Here is a 20,740-nt window from a genome sequence, read left to right on the forward strand (position 1 = left end):
ACTGGGCGTGCCAGCGTCTACGCCTACACCGTTAGTTACTATCTAGACTCCTTTGACAGATGAGCTGCCCTGGCCCCAAGCAACACTGCTTGCAAACAATTCAAACACATACGTGCGTGCGTACGCACATCTAAGCTCTCATTCATGCAGATGATCTAAGACTGCTACATCTCCCAAGAAGTCTTCAGACATTGCACAACTTCAATAAAGAAAACTGCATATATGCACTATAAGGTACACGTTTGCACCGTGTGTAGGCACTGTATCAGCTACATCATCAATAGATAAGGCAGAGCCTTCAAATCATACCCTACCTTCTGAAAACACATATAACGTGTCCTGGAATTGCACGTTCTTCGTGCCAAGCATTACATAATAACAAATTTCACGGAATTCATTGCTCTGTAGAACATTACTAACCGCCGCCTTGTTTATATGCTTAACTCACCAGGTTCCTTACACTGTGGGGACATGGGGAGCCAGATGACTGATGTATAACTTTCGGCTTTTTATGTTCTGGTCAAATATATGGGGCAGAAACATGGAACATAAGAGAGGAAGCGAGAAGGAGTTTAAATGTGTTTGAGATGAGGTGTCTGAGAAGTATGATGGGCGTTACTAGGCTGGATAGACTGAGAAATGAGGTGGTGAGGAGGAGAACAGGGGTGGAAAGGGAGTTGGGAGATAGGGTTGATGAAAGAGTATTAGGATGGTTTGGACACATGGAAAGAATGAGTGAAGAAAGACTGGTAAAAGAGGTATGGAAGGCAGATGTGGAGGGAGTGAACATGAGGGGACGTCCTAGGATGAGATGGATGGATGGGGTGAAGGGGGGCTTTGGGGAAGAGGGGAATGTCTGTTGAGGAAGGACGGGAGAGGACAGGGGTGAATGGAGAATGGTTGTATATGGATGATGTTGTGATGCATGAGGTGGAATGGGTGGAGGGATGGGGGGTGAGGTAGTATGTGTGAGCAAATTTTGACGCAGCCTGAAGGGATTTCTCCCCGTCTTCTCCTTATATGCATGGGGGGACGGAGAGGGGAGGTCGCCGATTTAATGAAGCGGCCTTGCTGTGGATGTGTTGTGCCTTGCGACACTGCCTCTGACCCAGGGCAGTGGACATGGTGCAGGGATGACCCGTCATCCAGGAGGTGCCAAGATGGGAGGGAGGGTGGAGGGGAGTGGAGTGTATTTAGGGATGGAATGGGTGGGAATGATTTTATGCCTTTTTCTTTTTGGCTACCTCCCTTGTAAGGTGAAAAAGCTTTGGTATATGTATGTATGAATAGAAGTGGCCCAAGAACGGAACCCTGAGGAACTCCACTCGTAACATTTTTCCATCTAAATTTTTTATCATTTAGAACTTTGTTTTTTGTTCGTTCAACCAATTACTAGTCCAACTTAATAGGTTACTATTTATTCCGTGTGAAGCTAATTTAGTAAGTAGTCTTTCGTGGGGAACGGTATCAAAAGGTTTTGCAAAGTCTAGACATATTAATTCTATATTGTTTCTTTTGCCATAATTCGAGATTGTGTTGTAGAAATCGAGTAAGTCACGCAAGAACGTTTCCGTCTGAATCCATGCTGGCTATCATTTATCAAAGTTGCTTTCTATATGGTGTTCGATAGCATCTCTGATGATAGTTTCAGCAATTTTTCCTACGATTGAAGTCAAGCTTATAGGCCTGTAGTTATTTTATTTATTTTTGTCTCCTTTTTTTAATATGGAAGTAAAGTTACCTAGCTTCCATTCTTTTGGGACATCTCCGAATATGATGGATTTCTTAAAAATAATTTCTAATGCAACAACAATCTCATTTTTCATTTCCTTTAAGATTCTTGGATGCCAACCGTCAGGCCCTGGTGTTTTATTAAACTTGAGTTTTTCTATACACTTTTTATTTTTTCTGTTGTTATATTTACCGTAGTGAGTAAGTTCACCCTAGACTTTTCACAGGTTTCAGTTGGAGTTCACTTTGAAGCTTCCTGTGTCGGGGTTTGATATAGTAACGTGCAGCGCCACTTTCTCTGAGGAGGGAGGTGGAGGTCTGACCAAAGGGTGGGGTGGGGGTCAGTGCTCCCGCTGCATTCTAAGACAGGAATGAGTGCCAAAATAATCCAAATCTTTGATACAAAATGTTCTTGTGTGCCAACCAAATAAAATCATAGGCATATGATTATGGGGCCCCTCCCTTACCGCCTAGGGTCTCAATGCGGTTACCAATGCCGTCTAAATATGTTGGATATTTCATTTTATTTTTTACTAATTATTTAAGGTGAGCTCTGGGTTTCGCGAACCGAAAAAGTAGTTATAGTGCCAGGTTTTGAGCGCGTGCCAAGATCCCTAGTGTAGGAGATAATACTGGAGAGGAAGTAGGACTTTGCTCCACAATACTGGCAATTTCCCACTCGCTGTTCATAAGGCCTGAATGTTTGCTATCCACAGTGGTGGCTTAAAATACAACGCGAAGTGACTTCAAAATGTGTTCTTTATTAAAGTATAAAGGCAACCGCGATAATAACTTTTTCGATGTATTTTCTACATATTTCTACGGCAAAGTGATATAAAAAAAAAATCAAAGAACATGTTCACGTTGTAATTATTTTTTCAAAGGCTAACGATATGTTAACGCAGCAATTTGGAATAAATACTCAAAAAAAAAAAAAAAAAAAAAAAAAAAAAAAGTATTCTAGGGGCTTCACAATGCGAACGTTACTTGGGACCTGGATTTTTGGATCAAAATATACAATTTATTTAAAATTTGGGGGTTGGCGGTGGATATTTTTAGAACTCCATAAATTGACTTCATAATGTGCCTACTGCACAAAAGTTAATAAGATGAAGAAAGAAACACAGGTAAACTTGGTCGATACCACATCAGTTTTACTGTTAAAATGTACACATACAAATATTTCAGCCAACATTTATTTACAATAATGATCTCCTTTGGATACAACGTGAAACTAAAAACACCAGTGAACATTTAAAGAGAATTTCATAGGTTTGATTTCGTGACTATGTTTTTTTTTTTTTCATTACAATTTCTGATAAAAAAGTAACACATAACTCACATAAAAAGCATTTCCTCTTGTGTATATCTGATGCTGAAATTACCTTTACATTAGATAAACACTATCGTAGAGCTAACATTAGAAAAACTCCAGTGGTAAATCACATATACCGACTGAGATTATATATGAAAGCATCACATAGCTGAAGCTGTTTTTTTTTTCTTTCTTTTTCAGCGTGCCGATATCTTGTCTTTAGGAGATCGAATTGTTCAGTATTTCAAGTGTAGATTGTCATATACTGAAATAATTTTCGCATGAGTTGGTGTACCAGAGGCAGGTGACCACTAGGAAGACCACGGGAAAGATAGAGTAAAAACATCAATGAAGCACTAAAGAACATACTATCTTCCCTGTAACGAGTATTACAAGACAGTATGATGGCCGGGCCGACTGGAGGAGGACGATGGCACAAACTGGCAGGTCGACCAGGCAGATGGTGAGAAAGATGAAAACATGTGACTCACATTTGAAAGATTTACATGTGTGTCTTAGTATGCTGCTTAAGACGACCCTTGGTCGTGAAAGTAGCACTGCACTGCTTACACTCATTTTTTTCTCTTATATGAATCTTCGTATGCTGGTTGAGATTACGTTTATACGAGAATGTCTCACCGCATGTTTCACAATTGAAAGACTTTTTCCCAGTGTGGGTCCTCATATGCTGACTGAGATTACTTCTGTGTGCGAAAGCTGCATCGCAGAACTCACATTGGAACGGCTTCTCTCCTGTGTGGGTCCTCATGTGTTGAGTGAGATTACCTTTTAACGCAAAAGTAATCCCGCACAACTCACATCGGAATGGCTTCTCGCCAGTGTGGATCCTTACGTGTTGATTGAGATAACTCTTCTGTGAGAAGATGGCACCGCAAAGCTCACAACGGAAAGGCTTCTCTCCGGTATGTATCTTGATATGCCGATTCAAATGACTTTTCGTTGTGAAGGCAGAACTACAGATTTTACACTGGAAAGGCCTCACGCCAGTGTGGTTCATCATATGAATTTTAAGAGTGGATCTATGTGAAAAAGAAGCGACACATACCTCACATGGGAAAGGCTTTTCTCCTGTGTGAATTCTCATATGCTGAGTGAGAGTACATTTAAGAGCAAAAGCAGCATTACATGTCCCACACTGGAAAGGCTTTTCTCCAGTGTGGCTCCTCATGTGCGCTTTAAGAATCCCCTTTTCTGGAAAGGCAGAATCACATAGATCACACTGGAAGGGTCGCTCTCCCGTGTGGCTTCTTATGTGACGACCTAGATGACTTTTCCTTGAGAAAGTAGCTTTGCATAATTCACACTGGAAAGGCTTTTCTCCAGTGTGGATCATCATATGCTGACGAATGGCACGTTTGCGTGCGAAGGCCGCGTCACATAGATCGCACTGAAAAGGTTTCTCGCCCGTGTGGATAATAATATGTCGATTGAGATCACGTTTTTCTGGGAAAGCTTTATTACACTGCTCACACTTGAAAGGCTTTATCCCAGTGTGAATCATCATATGCTTCTTAAGATTAAGTTTGGCAGAAAAGGCACGACCGCATAACTCGCAACTAAAAGGCTTTTCTCCTGTGTGGATCCTTCTGTGCTCACCGAGATAGCTCTTTTGTGAGAATGCAGACCCACACAGATCACAGGGGAAAGGCTTCTCTCCGGTATGGGTCATCATATGCCGACTTCGGTCACCTCTTCTTGAGAACGAAGACTCGCAAAGATGACATGGGTACGGTTTAACGCCTGTGTGGTTCTGCATGTGACTCTCTAATCCACTTCTGTGTGAGAAAGCAGCGACACATAATTCACACTTGAAAGGCTTTTCTCCAGTGTGGATCTTCATATGCCGAATGAGAGAACATTTTTGTGTAAAAATACCACCACACAGCTCACAATGGAAAGGTTGTTTGTCTTCTGTGTGACTCTTCATATGCTGTCTAAGAGTACACTTTCGCGAGAAAGTACCATTACATAGTTCACATTGGAAAGATTTGCTTCCCATATGAATCTTCATGTGTCGAGTAAGAGTACCTTTTTGTGAGAAAATGCCACCACACAGCTCACAACGGAAAGGTTTATCTCCTGTGTGTGTCATCTTATGAGTGATTCTACCCATGCTTATTGTCTATTTAGGACATCTCTTCCACTAAAAGTTTTCTGTCAAAGAAACAAAACAAAAATTATTAAACATAATGATATGATCAGCATTCAATTCAAGGATATATACAGTATTATAATTACTACTAGTAGTTACAGACACTTCTAAGATTCTAAATATCTTCTGGAACATTGAGGGTGGGGGAGATCCATGAGCTGACGCATCTGGACGCAAAACTTTAATCTTATACCCTTCAGATATGTTTTCTTTTACAACTTGTCCCCATAACCTCATGACGCCCTCCCATCCCAAACCATAATTTTTCCTTCAGTTTTGTCCACTCACTTTAATGATTGGAACACCACAATAATGTCACATCACCTTTTAATAACGGTAGGTCCAGCACTTCTAGTCTATCCTTGCATAGCTCATTTGGTCGATGCCCTTTCTCTCCTCTCGATTTTGGTACCCTTCACTATGTTCGGAGATCGTACTTCCGCATCATATTATGATCTAGAGCGGAGTAGGTAGCCCGATTCTTTCATCATTGCTACCTCTATGCAGTTAAAAGCCATCATTATGTTCATCAACAATGTGTATATGTTGCCCATTATCAAGCTGATATGTTTGTCGGGTGACAAGTTGCCCATGACCAACACTTCCAGCGTCTTCTCATTTGATTTTGTAGTTGTCTCACTTCCCGATGAGTTATTCATTGCTATTCTTTTGAAGTACTTACCTATTCTCAATATTTTGAATATTGCACGTCGAAGTTCATTTTCTACACTTGGTTACAGGAATATATACTATCTAGATTTTGGTGCAACGATTTGTAGTCTGTCTCATTATTAATTCTTCTCGTGATTTTTGCACTGCCCTTTAAACGTGTTAACGCAGCTTGTGACTTCCATATCATTTCCGTAGACCAAGAACTATCTATCTATATACCAAGGACTTTTTTCCCCGTATAAGGGAAGTAGTCGAGTCAAAAGGCATGTATCCACTACCACCCATTTCACTCCCATCCACCATCCTTTTCTCCCTCTCATCTTAGCTCCTCATGGATGACGGATCATCCCTGTATCCCACCCACTGCTCTAGGTCAAAACTAATGTAGCAAGACACAGCAAATCCACAGCAAGGCCGCTTCACTTAATCGGCGAACCCTCACCCCCCCTCCGTCCCCTCATGCAGAAAAATAGAAGACGGGGAGAAATCCCTTCACTAACCCCTTTAATCCCCCTCTGAACCTACCACAAGCGCAGTGTCATCAGCAAACAACAATTCGCTCACTTCCCATTTTTTTCACTTTCTTTAACCATCTCTAGTCCCCTGCATTTATCTCCCGTACCACCCCATCCATGTGTACACTGAACAGCCATTGCGACATGACATATCCCTGAAGTAGCCCCACTTTTACCACAAGCCACTCACTCTCTCCATTTCCAAATCTAACACAGGGTCTACTACTCTCATTAAAAATGTTGTCTTTAATAGCTTTCCCCCAACCCCATATATCTGCAAAACCTTATGTCTACCCTGTCATAAGCCTTTTCCAAATCCACAAAAGTTCAAAACACATCCCTACCTTTTCCAAAAGCTTTCTCACATAACTGCCTCACCACAACAATCTGATCCATGCAGCCCCTAACTTTCCTAAAACCACATCGTTCCTCACCAATTACTCCCTCTGTTCCTCTTCTAATCCTCTCAACACCTCCCCGCCCCACCATAAGCCTTCCCAACTGCACTCAACACACTGATATAATGAAACTACTACAATCACATTTGTCCCCTTTCCCTTTGCAAAACAGAATTATACAGGCATTCTTCCCTCTTTTAGACACACACTTAAAGGTCAATTGAGAAGGTTTTCAAAGAGGTGGTGAATATTTGCTAGATGTATGGCTTAGTCACTTTTTCATACAATAATGCAAAAATTAATCCTAATTATTACGCAATGTGATAAAAAGGCCTATCAAAATATCGGTAGCAGACGAACTTTTCCTTCGCCGATCTTCGGCTGTTCTCGTAAGGCTCTATCGGCTGTGACGTCACTCGCGCTGTTCACATTCTGATGCATGCCATATGCGTGCACTATAAAATGCAGTGCTGTGCTGTCAACTTGATCAGATGTCATATTTCATGTGTTAGCAAGGTATAAAGTATTTTGTTCGAAAATGGTTTATTGTGTTGCCACAAATCGCAACAATGATTCGACGAAACTTTCTGCTGCGGATGGACTTCATTTTCATTCTTTTCCGAAAGATCCTGTTCGCAAAAACGACTAGATCATTCGGTGCAGATGGCACGAGTCATGGAAGCCTGGATTGAAAGCGAAACTCTGTTCGAAATATATAGAAAAAAAAATCAGTACACTCTGGATCCTGCCCTTGTCAACAAGAAGGCAATAAGCCCAATTCACACTGTCAAAGATTTGATCAAATTTTCGTCCTCTCTCCTGTACAATGCTATCAAATTTAAATCTTTGATAGTGTGAACCTGAAATTTCTTGTAAATTATAATTAAAAGTGTAGTAAAGTGTTAATAAAAACTAACACTTTACTATACCACCACACGCTTACCTATCGCCTCACTTTCTAGTAGAGCCACCCCTTCCCTTCCTCGTCTTCTCACTCCCGACACCCTCTCCACTACACTCTCAAACTCAAAATCACCCTCCCTTTCAACTTTGTTCCATTTATTGCGAATACATAAATCTTCTTTCTCGCAAAAATAGTAATCCTACCCTTTTACTCTCATCTGAACTACACCCAAACCTTAGGGTTCTGGTTGGAAGTCACCCAGACCCTCTTATAACTTGATTTCTGGTAGGAATAGGGTTACAGAGAGCCTAATCCCATCACTCCGTCCCGTCTTTTGCGACTCTAGACCAATACTGTTAATGAAATTATATATTATATACGACAGCGGCGCGAGATCGTTCATAAGGATAGTGGCGCCGGTAAATCACAGATAGATCATGAACAGTACGAGTGCCAATGCCGACTCTTGTGGGACTCACTAGTTACTGTCCTCCATCCTGACATGCTATGGTTCTACTTTATCAGTCTTTCAGGAAATTACTCATCCCTATCAGCCTCCATCGTAGTCTCCAGGCTATAATGCCCATATTTGTCGAGTATTAGGTATCTTTTGGTACGAGAACAACCGAAGATCGGCGAAGGAAAGTTCATCTGCTACCGATATTTTTATATGTATTTTCATCACATTGCGTAATAATTTGGACTCACTTTTGCATTATTTTATGAAAATGTGACTAAGCCATACATCCAGCAAATATTCGCCACCTCATTGAAAACCTCAGTTGACCTTTAAGGTCGATATACACGATCTACGAGTTTTGAAACCAAACTCATTGTCTGTCAGAATATTCATCACTTTCACAATTATATCAATCCTGCTATCACTCTGGTCAGATATATACAGACGATACTTCACGAATCCTGAGTCTTACCCTGCGCATTTCTAAGCAAAAACATACATATTCACAGCAGAGGCCATGAAATCGAATGAAGACGTAGTTATTCATGTCAAATGCAATCTATACGATTTGCACAAATATAACATTTCGCGCTTTCTACAGCACACAGTGGGATCCTCACTAATCTTACTGAATCTCAGAAATGCTAAAATGAAACTGTACAATAGTAACAGAAATCCCAGTGTGGGGCAACCACCCCCATCGGGCGCGTCCCCATGGTTGCGGATAGGGATAGGCCATACGATGTTATGGCTAGCTGCGAATAAGTCAGTGACCCTTTCGGCCACTACAAATAAGCAGTCGCGGACAAACTGGCGGTAGCTCTGTTGAGCGGAAAGGGCTGGGTACTGGCAATACCCAGTCACTAAATCTTTCCCTAAAGCTCTCTAACAGGGTCACCAGGCGAGTCGAGGCCACCTTTATAACTAAGCCTCCCCTTGCCCGTGTTGTGCCAACGCGTACGCCGTCTCCAACTAGTGTCCGGAGCTCTGGCATGGCACTTCAGCCGCACACAACTACTGATTGTCTTGGGCCCCCCTTGCCGTCAGGTGCTAGTTGTTGCTGTGGGCAAATGTGTGCAGCTGCTGGAGGGCGCAGCCGTTTCTGCACCTAAATCTCTTCCATGCGCAGGTCTCCTTATCCTCTTTACCTCCATATTTTTCACTTTCTTCCTAACTTCAACCAAGTCCTGCGGCGACGAGAGTTGGGAGTGACGGGGATAGGACTTAGATGTGTCTGGAAGTCTTTAACTCCCCTCTTGCACGCATGGCAGTAGTAGTCCTGATGGTCGTAGGGGGTTAGGCAACTGTGGAGATGATACCCCCCTGAGGCAGTGGGCTGTATGACTGAGCAGCCCTTTTTAGGGAGCCACACTGACACACCTCCATGGAGGAGGAGCCGAGAAAAGTAGGCCCAAACATTGTTCATCTCCCACCAAACCTGTGGAGGGTAACCGTCCCCACCACGGCATCACTGGCACGGTCGAAACTACAAGCAAAAGCAAATGAAACTGGCATACTGGAATGTCAGGACACTGATGGACCAACCACTCACCAATGATCACAACAGACCTCAGAGGCGCACTGCACTTGTTGCATCTGAATTTCGCAGATACAATGTCGGCATTGCAGCGCTCAGTGAAACCAGACTGGCTAATAAGAACTCGTTACAGGAAGTGGGCTCTGACAACATATTTTTCTGGAAGGGGTTACCAAAAGATTCCCAAAGAATTCATGGTGTGGGTTTTGCAATAAGAATATCACTGCTCAACAGCCTCCATTAAGCCCCTGTGGGTGTAAATGAGCGCCTTATGACCTTGCGTCTTCCTCTCATGAAACAAAACTCTGTCACACTAATTAGTTGTTATGCTCCCACACTTCCATCTCCAGACGAGATAAAAAAAAAAAAAAAAAAAAAATAGGTTCTATGAAGAACTAGACAATCTGCTCCACAACTTGCCAAAATATGAGAAAGTAATTCTCTTGGGCGACTTCAACGCCAGAGTTGGATCCAACTTTGATGTTTGGCAGGGAGTCATAAGACGCCACGGAACTGGTAAGAAGAACTCCAGTCTGAGGGTATACGAAACCGACATACGAACACACAATCTTCTTGACGTATGCATTAATGACGAACGTGAAATGCTTGACCACCGGTATTCACAGGTAGTGTGTCATAATACGATGAGTTTCCTGACTAGCGTCAATGACGAACGTGAAATACTTGACCACCGGTATTCACGGTTTGTGTAATAATATGTTGAGTTTACTGTGGCGGGCTACTCAAATACGTTTACGCAATGAACACATGACAAAATCCCAATCTGCATAACAGACAAAACCCCAATAGGAAAATTGGAGGGGGGGGGGAGAAGGACATAAATTAACCTAACCTAACGCTCCACCTGCAGATTGCCAATGGGGTTTTGTCCGGGTATGACAGTTTTCACTGATTGGGGTTTTGTCCGTTGGAGTATTGTCCGTTCACCTTACGCAATATGGCGGGATTTTGTACCACCATTTTTATTTCAATTTTGTTTTGTCTATTCTTAATTTTGTTTTCTGTTTTCATCTATTTCATTACGTGTATCTATTCTATCTAGTATTTTAAACGAAGTGGGTGGAAAGAGAGGACATATTATCCGAGTTTTGATCATAACAATATATTTTCAAATTTTGTAGCGAAACTAGTCATGAATAAAACTTGGATTATGAAGTCTTTCCTCTCTCCACCCACTTTATCTTGTCAGAATGTTTCAATATCATTCTAATGTGATTATTTCCACCACACGGTAAACATATCCCCACATGCTATTTTCACCATAAAGAGGATCCAATATCTGATCGCTTAAATTGGGGGAGGTGGCGACACAAATTCTGGTCAACTTACCCAAATATCTTGATCCGACTAAAAAGCAGCTTTAGTAATAAAAACAGTATTGGTTAGCAACGTTGAGGAAAAGTTTTGTTAGTTTCATTATAATCTAGTGTAATCTTATTTAAGAACCTTTCCATATCTTATTCCATATCTCCTCCCCCCCCTGCGCGGGGGGGGGAGGAGGCTGAATTTCATTGACTGTGGTTAGGTTAGGTTACATTGCGCTAGTTGCGTTAGATTAAGCTATTTTTTGCGCTAATAATGTTTGGCGTTTCCTAAATCTTGCACGTTTTACTGACGAAAACAGTGATCCTACATGGCTACGGAAAACGGCGAATTGTTTGTTTCTAGTATGTTTTATTTTTTAGACGAACCCCTATAGTAACGGTGATACTATTGTCTATACTTACAACTGAACGTGATCAATTAAACCTTCCTCTGACCCACCCAGAATGCTTTAGAAACGAAAAATATATATTTTGGTCCATCACAACTGGTCAATGACGCTACCCATGGATCTAAAAACTGTAGCACCGTGAAAATAAGTTAAGATTAACAATCACCATACGGTGAAAACAGCGTTGATAAATTATTTTCAATTGTTTGGTTTTCATTTTATAATATTCTAGAAAAAATACGGATCAGAATTGTCACCCCAAAAAAGTCCACATGAAAAATCGTCACTTCAAGATAACACCATCAGAAGAATCACCCTGACGAACAACACCTGAAGAATAGCCACTTCAGACAACATTGAATAAGGATAACTTCACCTAACTTAAACTAAAAACATAGCCCACCTAAAGATTTTACACACCAAGATATCCTACCATGAATTGTCACCGTCTGGGGTAACATTCCTTCAGGTGGTCTAAAATTACAAATAACTGCAAATACATACTAGATAAGAATACCCTAAAGCATAAATAAAAATCAAGGATAGAAATAAAGTGCGGTTACATATAAAACGAGACAAAATACACATTGACACATTTAACACACCAATGGTTTACATAACAACAATCTGAAATTACGCAAAAATCACATATTGATCACGATCTTTTAATTCACATCCTTAAATTATTCATTCTTGTAGTCTTGATTACCATCCAGTAATAAAATACTTGTATCCTTAGAAAAGCCGTATACTTGTTCTCACTACATACTCTTTGAATTAGACCATTTTACACTGCACTAATATATTTATCCTTATCTGAAATATTTACTCAACAGTGGGTACACAATAAATAAATAACTTATGCAACAATGAACTTTGAAGTACATTGGATGTAACCACTATTATCATCTGCATGATAGACATCAGTGACGTGAACGCCCCTGCGTCAGGTGCTTGGCACGATCTCGAATATGCGCATATAGTCATTCATTTCCAATGCACGTGACCTTTTCTGGCAAGAAACTTGTAGAATTTTCTGAATGGTGAACATTTCTAGGTAACAATTTCCCTCAAAACTCTGAACCATCACTTACAAACGGTATGACGTTTTATCAAATCCGGCGGAACCCACCGAAACCCTCACTTAATTTTGTCACATTTTTACTGAAACTTTGTGTACATATGTATTTTAAGATGTTATTTCTAATTGTGAAACGAGACATAACTTGTCTGGTGATTTTCGTGAAATAATGGTCAGTTTCGTATTCTTCCACCAGGATCACTTGCAAACCGAAGAAACCCTCCACTTAATATCTGTTCTTTCAAATGGTGAAACCATTTATCACTTACCTGATTATTTTTTGTTAAATAATTGCCAGTTTCGTAATATTCAACCAGTATGTCTTTTAAAGTTCATGGTCATGAAATTTTCTATTTGTTAAGTTAGGTTAGGATACATCTTAATGTTTTGTAATGTAACCATTTTCAATATTGATTTTTCTTCAAGACAGCGGGTTTTGTGCGGTTTGGTGAATATCACAAAATTGGTCAATATATCATGAACCAAGGCAGTTAGCCAAATAAGAATCACACATTTTGGGAAGCCGAGTAAAATATACATCAAGACTGTAGGTTATTTCAAGATTTCCACATATTTCAAGGGCACATAATAGCCGGTTTCGCTGGTTTTCAACAGGTTTCGCTGGTATCTGGTTGGTTTCGACAAAGCATCGAAACCCTTACAAATGTGTCACTCCGGTAAAGCACCTATATCAAAAGTATATCTACGTACTGTTCCAGCATTTCAGACCCATTTTTTGTATCAAACATAATTCATTACCTGTGTGTCTTCTGTGTGTGATTATAGAGTCCACATTTTCTCTGCAGCTCAACAACTCAATAAGATCTCGATGACTGTTTCGTTTTTGGAAAATGAGCTGAATTTTCTTGCTAATATTGATCTAAGTTGTTTACATTTGGCTAAAGAAAACGTATGTAGAAAGTTGTAGGGGATAACTATTTTTATGTGACTTCTTTATCGTCTGTCCCCATTTTGTTTATTTGTGGTGTAACGAAACTTAAAAATATTTTTTTTATTCTTTTAAGTAGATTTCATTAAAAGTTACAGCAGTTGCAGTTCTCACGACATTTTTATTTTTTCCTGACATCTTCGACTTTTCCGATGTTGGCGCGCTGTGTAGTAAATTTGTCAAACATCATTTGCCAAACATTATCAATGAAACTGATTTAAATAAGCTAGGGTAGATATTTTTTATATAGGATCAGTTTGTGTGTGAGAGGAAGAAAAATGTGTAGGAAAATTAATTGATAGTCCAGTGGTTTGTGAAAAAAAAAATATCGTCAATGAGTATTTTCATAATAATGTATTTATCGCCGCTCGAGAGGCCGGGGGTGTCAAGAGCGAGTTAACAAATAAAAGTGGAAGGGGGTCGCACTCTCAGTTGTGAAATAAAGTAAATGATTTTTAAGAGGTAAATTCAAATGAGATGAAGATTCAAAGATAGTCGGAAATTAGTTAAATCTCAGTAGAAAAAATGCGTATGTACGCGCCTGTAGGCGTGACTTTATTCGTGTATATTTCCCTATAGTAGATTGTGCATGTGTTTGGACTTGCTAGCTGCAATCAAGGCAGATTATTCAATACCATGTTTTATAACTTTTTTATTGTGAGAGGATATACATCAGAATATTATATTATTATATTTTAGATTTAGATTAGTGTACAAGGGCAGTTTTAATTCATATCCTATTTTGAATTGTTCGACCGTTTTAAATTGACATGTTTTCAATTATTCTGCTCATTTCAATTTGGCTATGTCTCAACATTAATGCACCAACAATGGGTTCAGAGTGCTATCACATCACTTCCGTTTATTTGCTTTCTCGTTGTTTTCCTTTTTGCTTTAATTTTTACTTTTTCATGAATGGGTGTGGACGAGGGAAATTATTGTTTGGTTAAATACGATGGCACAGATTCAAAAGGTTTGAGGCACAATGAAAGGGTTGCGTCGTTTGAGATCCTTAGAGAACGTCACCGCAACATGCTCAAGTATTCGTTCGGAGGCTTTGAATCTTTAAGAAAGAATTCTATAATATCACTGATGGAAATTTTATTATCATTTCCTAAAGAAACCCCGAGGGCGAGTTCGAAGTGGTTTCCGGTAACTGAAGTGTCTCCGTTTTCGGTCAAAGTCTCGTAAAGTTCGCGTGCGAAGATAGAAGTCTGTCCAGGAAACAGGACATTAAACTCTTCCTCTAAACGCCTTCGTGTTTCTTCCAGGGGTTCTCTGTCCAAATAGGCATCCACAGTGGCCAGGAAATCCTGTTCTTTTATTGGCTCGTCCGAGCGAAATGCTTCAAGGGCATCAACTTCCTCCTGCGTCGGACAGCAACCCATAAGCCGAATGACCTTTCCCAAATTCTTCCTCTTGAGTGTCTCGTTCCCGCCCATGTTAAGAACCTTCCTCAACAAGCGGAAAACCTTTATCATTTCGGACTGTGCTTCTCCTGAGGGGCCCATGGCAGCTAACGGAATGGGGGGCGAGTATTCTTAAACAAACGACAGGTCATGATTGAAATCTGATATACATTTTCAGCAAAATTTTGTTTTGCGCTTGACAAATCAAAGAGAAGCGCGCGCGCGAACGTGTTTATCAAATTGCATTTAATCTGAAACATTACATTTGAACTGTGTTCCTGGGAACCATCTATGTGTCACCACACATGAATTTTAAGCTAGGTATGATAAATCGGATAGTAGGAGATATGATACCACGAGCACTGCTCCTATCCTGTATACTACAGTTAGGTAAATACACGCATTTTCTCCTTGGGGATTACACGCCCTCTTGGACTGTGTCCGAAATGAGAAGGCTGTCCAATCCACTGTAAGTTTTCTCTCCGCTGACCCTCTCTGAGCAAAGCCCAACAGAGCTCAAGGACTGAAGTCGTACTGCGTTTTGGTCTCGTCATTGTACGTATATTCCCGCGTGGTAATTAAAGGGGGAGAAATATCTGAGTCCTCCAGGTTGAAAGGACATTATTCTTAATATTCTCATTTTCTGGTCCCCCAGGAAATATATCGTGTACCTCCTTAAGTTCTCCAACATGCTTCAATTTCCATATCAGTTGCTTGTGAGGTACCTTATCAAAGGGTTTTTCCAAATCCAAATACAGGCAAGTCATCTGTTCACATATATTTTCCCTTCCAGCTCGTATGCTCAAGCGTGCTATTCACTAGCGAAGGTGGCATTCGAGCCAACCATTCACGCACATACTCGCCTAGGTCGCGCTCGAGCGAGCTATTCACGCGTTTACTTCACAAATCGTACACAGAATAGGTCTTCTAGGAGAGCTAAATCGAGTCAGCCCATACACTCGAGAAAATTTCCCCTTCCAGCTCATACGCAAAGGATACGCTTCAGATTTTTATTCACGTTTGTAAACTCGCGAAGGTTGCATTCTATCTTGCTATTTTCTGGGTTTATCCTTCTATCATTTAATAAAATACAACTTACAGCTTTTTCTTAAATTCTATTTATAAACACACAATAAATTTACATTGCATCTTCGAGTGAGGTTCAAGCGTTCCTTTCTCGCTTAAGCGTGAACCTGCGCTCAAGCCTACTTTTGACGCTCGGGTGCCTTATCACGTCCGGTCGCCCTTTAGATAGACTCTAGGAGATAAAAAATTATTTATGTCTTTTACACTTGTGCGTAAGTCTACTGTTACACATTTTCTGTGCCCCAGAGTTTGTTTAAACCAACTAATTCTCACCAATATATTGCAATGATAATTCCATCTTATCGTGCCAAGAATAAAAATTCACAACAATTGAAGAACATGTGCGTTTCAGTAATGAAATAGAGAATGGTCATACAAATATATCAAAACTGGCTCGAGATGAATTTACGTTGAACGTTTTAATTTCTTTCGTGGTTGCTGAGGTAGGCCACCTATAAGAGAGACCGACCAACTATGCTCGGTGTGACAGGTGGTGTCACAGCGAGGTAAGACGTGCCAGCCGGTGTGGAGTCGCGTGTCGTATTGAGGTGATAGAGTAGTGGCGGGATGTAGAATGACACCGCGGCTCAAGCCAAGTAGGTCCACCTGGAGGTGGCGGTGTCGATGAATATCTAACCATTGCATGTGCGTCATCATTCTATGGCGGTATGGGGTTGCTAGATGCCCAGATAGGGTGGATCGGGCGGCAAGGGGAAAACTGGGCGTTGAGCAGTATTCCGGGACATTTTCCCACGGGGACATTTTCACATATCCATTTTCTTCCACGGACGTTTTCTCACATATAAGGGTGGGGGAGTCAGGTAGGATGGTTCGTCTCGCAGGTACACCCCGCTGGCCAAGAGGGGGTTGGTGAGGTGGAGGAGGGGGGAGAGGAAGGAGGTAGGTGTTGCTGCCGATGGGCTCCAAATCTAGAAGAATAATAACAGAAGTCATGTTGGATTTTAAATTGATTATTGGAGCTCTTTCCCTTGTGTGGATGGCTTCTAGCATTCTTAGTTCCTTTATTTTGGTACAATGTGCGACTTAGTGTTTTTCACAATAGTCTCCCTATCAATTACAGCCTGGTGGTATTGGAGGTGGTGTTGTTTAATTGCTCCTTGCTGTAAATGTAGGGACAACTGAACCCGAAACGTCAATTAAATGTGGAAGACAATGGAAGACTTGTATTTTCCCATCCCCCCGAAATGAGATCTACTGTGAGAAAAATTGAAAATCTCAGTAAAAAAAAATCAGTGTCAAAATGCTGTCGTGTTTAACGCAGTGTGTATTAGTGAGAATCTGCGCCCGAAATATATTTTATATATATATATATATATATAAATATATATATATATATATATATATATATATATTATATATATATATATATTATATATATATTAATATATATATATTATATATATATTAATATATATATATTATATATATATATTAATATATATATATTATATATATATATATATATATATATATATATATATATATATATATATATATATATATATATATATATATATAAATCAAACATAACACGGATGATGGGTGGGATACCACAAGAACAAATCGCATCTTGTTTGGTTGTGTACACAAAGGCAGATGCAAGCTCCCATCGTCTCAGTTTATGAACAAAAATTTTAATTTGTGTCTTTTTTACGTCCTTGTTTGAATTGTAATACTTTGTAGGCTACTGCCTCTGCAAGAAGTTTATTCCTTTCACTTAGTACACGGTTGGCAAAGTTGTTTCTACCCATTATTTCTTGTTTCGTATTCAGTGGGAGAATTCCGTAATTTTTAGAGGGAAATAATTTCGTATGTTTTAGTCGATTTTCGTATGATTTATATTTCTGATATTCGGAATCAGTTTTGCGGCTCGCCGTTGCATTCTTTCCAATACGTCAATGTATTTAATGAAATTCGGTAATCAGTCTGAAACAGCATATTCTAAATATGGACGAACTAACGATTTATATAGCTTGTTAATAAGAGATGGACTTTTAAAATCAAAATATCGCGCAATCACTCCTAGAAACTTAATTGCTTTCTCTGAGGCGGAAATACAATGTTTAGATGATTTGAGATCATTACTGATAATTACGCCGAAATCCTTTTCATTATTCACTTTTGTTAACGAATTTTCAAATAACTTGTAATCGTATTTGAATTTATTTCTATCTATCTGTATAACCTTACATTTACTTGTGTTAAATTTCATTATCCACTCTTCAGACCATTGGTGTAGTCCACCCAATTTTTTTGAACATCTAATTGGTTTAATTGATCATTTGTCATTGCACACATTTTTGTATCATCAGCAAAATTGGAGATAATAGCTTTCAGTCCGTGGTCTATATTATATATCTATCTATCTATCTATATATCTATATATATATATATATATATCTATATATATATATATATATATATATATATATATATATATATATATATATATACTATGAATAGAAATGCCCTAAGAACGGAAATATGAGGAACTCCAATCGTAACATTTTTCCATCTAGAAGATTTTCCATTTAGAACAACTCTGTGTACGATCGTTTAACCAACTTATCGTGTGGAGCTGATTTAGCAAGTAGTCTTTCGTGTGGGACAGTATCAAAAGCCTTTGCACAATCCAAATCTAGATATATTGAATACATGTTGTTTCTTTTGTCATAATTTGAAATGATTGTGCTGTAGAATTCTACTAGAACAGTCACGTAAGAACGTTCGTCTGAATCCATGCTGGCTATCATTTATCTAAGTTAATCTCTACATGATGTTCGCTCGTATCTCTGATGATAGTTTTCAGAATTATTTCTACGATTAAGGTTAAGCTTATAGACTGTAGTTCATTGCTTTTTTTATCACCCTTTTTGATTATGGGGGTAATTTAGTTAACTTCCTTTCTCTTGGGATATCTCCGGTTATGATTTTTTTTCTGGTTAATTTCTAATGTAACTGTAGTGACGCAGCCACAGGCGGTCACACACTTCCCATAGTTGGCAAGAGGTGAATATGAGCTAGCCAATCAGGAGCCAGCAAATGGTTCTCGAGCGGCTAGCGACCTCTCTTGCCAACTACGCTGAGCCGCGAGCGACCCTTAAATAGGGCAGCGGCGGCTAGTCAGGACAGAATGGTAATAGCCACGGCAGCAGCAACAACATCTCGTCCAGTCTTGTAGCAGTTCCATCGAGCCTCGCCGTCATCAGCCGCCACCGCCTCTGACGTTAGGCTCACCGTCCAGCTACGACTGATCAGATCCACTAACCAGTGGCTATTACTTGTGGTTTTACCAAAGAGATTAGAATAAGAGACCAAAGTGAATTTCATTTTCCCTGGCTTGTTCGAACCAAACCACTACAAATTGGTGACCCCGGTGAAAGACAACCAGGATTATGGAAAATTCACAAGTGAAACTTCCCAGTTTCTCCCGTGACTTGGAGAGCTGGCTACTTCACACAGAAGCCTATTTAGCCACTCAAGGTGACGTTCCAGACCACCAAGCCTTCGGCGCGTACATCGCCGCTCTACCAACGGACGTCATCGCCCTTGTCCGTAACGCCGTCTCTTCTCCTCCGGAAGAAGGCAAGTGTGCCGCCCTCAAGACTGCCTTACGGAAGCTATGAACCAGGCCTGACGACCAGCTCTACCGAGATATCCAGCAGAGCGAACTCGGCGACACCACCCCCTCACAGCTATACACCCGTATGGCCAACCTCAACACCCGTGCAAAGGTGGCATTGCCCAAGGAACTCCTCCGCTCCATTCACCTCTCCAAGATGCCGGACGCCCTCCACTTACACCTGGAAGCTTTAGCCGGCGATAAGGACGACGAACAATACTGCGAAATAGCAGATAGGTTGTTCCAGCGACATACCTCGGTACACAAACCAGTGCATAGTGTTCGTGCAAAGTGTAGTGACAACCCAGGTGTTACCGACCATAGTGCTGTGAGTGAAAACATTCCCATGTCATATAGTGCCAGTGACCAAAGTATGCAGCAACTACGGCAGGAAGTCGCCGACATGAAGACCTTGCTCAACCAGTTGCTTGCCGAGAAGGGAACCCCCCCTCAACCACCCCCCTGCATTCGAGCCCCCCTCCATCAAGGCCCTCCTCGCCAGACATGCCCCCTGATGGAATGACCACACGTTTTGGGCGAGTGATACGAAGGCCACACCGATTCAACCACGTCGCGCGCGTCGCTCCCTATCTCCCTCGACGCCCGCTCTCGAAGAGAGGGGGAGTGGTGTAGTGACGCAGCCACAGGCGGTCACACACTTCCCATAGTTGGCAAGAGGTGAATATGAGCTAGCCAATCAGGAGCCAGCAAATGGTTCTCGAGCGGCTAGCGACCTCTCTTGCCAACTACGCTGAGCCGCGAGCGACCCTAGAGGTCGGACGTCTCTTCAACCAGCTCTCTCAACAAGCTCCAAGTATCATCGCCGGCCGGTGGTGGCTGGGAGATACATCTCCTAGTTGCCGCCGGTCTGGCATGGCCGACCTCTACGCTGACGTCGGCAGGCGGGTTTACACCAATACAAATACACACACACATTTCCCAAGTCACGTAAATCTCTGTTTTCAGAGTAGTGCTTGGAAGAAAAGAGGCATATGCACACTTTCTCGCTAGCAAAGCAGAGGCCCAATCGTCTCTCTCAGTACGCCCAATCTGACCGCGGGCTGGTTGACGGAGAGACTTGGGACACCTTTCTGTCCGACCGGCCCGCAACCAAACGCTGGCCTCTCGCTGA

At 41.0% G+C, this 20,740-nt stretch overlaps 1 protein-coding gene across 2 annotated transcripts; it reads right to left on the minus strand.

The window, feature by feature from the left end:
• Window positions 1-2,872: 2,872 nt before the first annotated feature.
• Window positions 2,873-13,481, minus strand: LOC143034945 (uncharacterized). Of its 2 annotated transcripts, none has more exons than XM_076201291.1 (2): window positions 13,281-13,481; window positions 2,873-5,221 (listed from the first exon to the last, which is right to left on the minus strand). In XM_076201291.1, exon 2 carries the CDS (start codon window positions 5,178-5,180, stop codon window positions 3,549-3,551), a length of 1,632 nt encoding a protein of 543 aa, XP_076057406.1. In that variant the 5' UTR covers window positions 5,181-5,221; window positions 13,281-13,481; the 3' UTR covers window positions 2,873-3,548. The 2 variants fall into 2 exon arrangements, with proteins under 2 accessions (XP_076057406.1, XP_076057408.1); XM_076201293.1 differs by lacking the exon at window positions 13,281-13,481 and adding an exon at window positions 12,791-13,262.
• Between the last annotated feature and the right edge of the window lie 7,259 nt (window positions 13,482-20,740).

This window comes from Oratosquilla oratoria, chromosome 18 (genome assembly GCF_046742065.1).
Source record: "Oratosquilla oratoria isolate Oo_2021 chromosome 18, ASM4674206v1, whole genome shotgun sequence".
Classification (NCBI taxonomy): Eukaryota; Metazoa; Arthropoda; class Malacostraca; order Stomatopoda; family Squillidae; genus Oratosquilla; species Oratosquilla oratoria.

Excerpts from the sequence above, each read along its gene's own strand:
- LOC143034945 (XM_076201291.1), bottom strand. The coding sequence starts at position 5,180 with ATGGGTAGAATCACTCATAAGATGACACACACAGGAGATAAACCTTTC.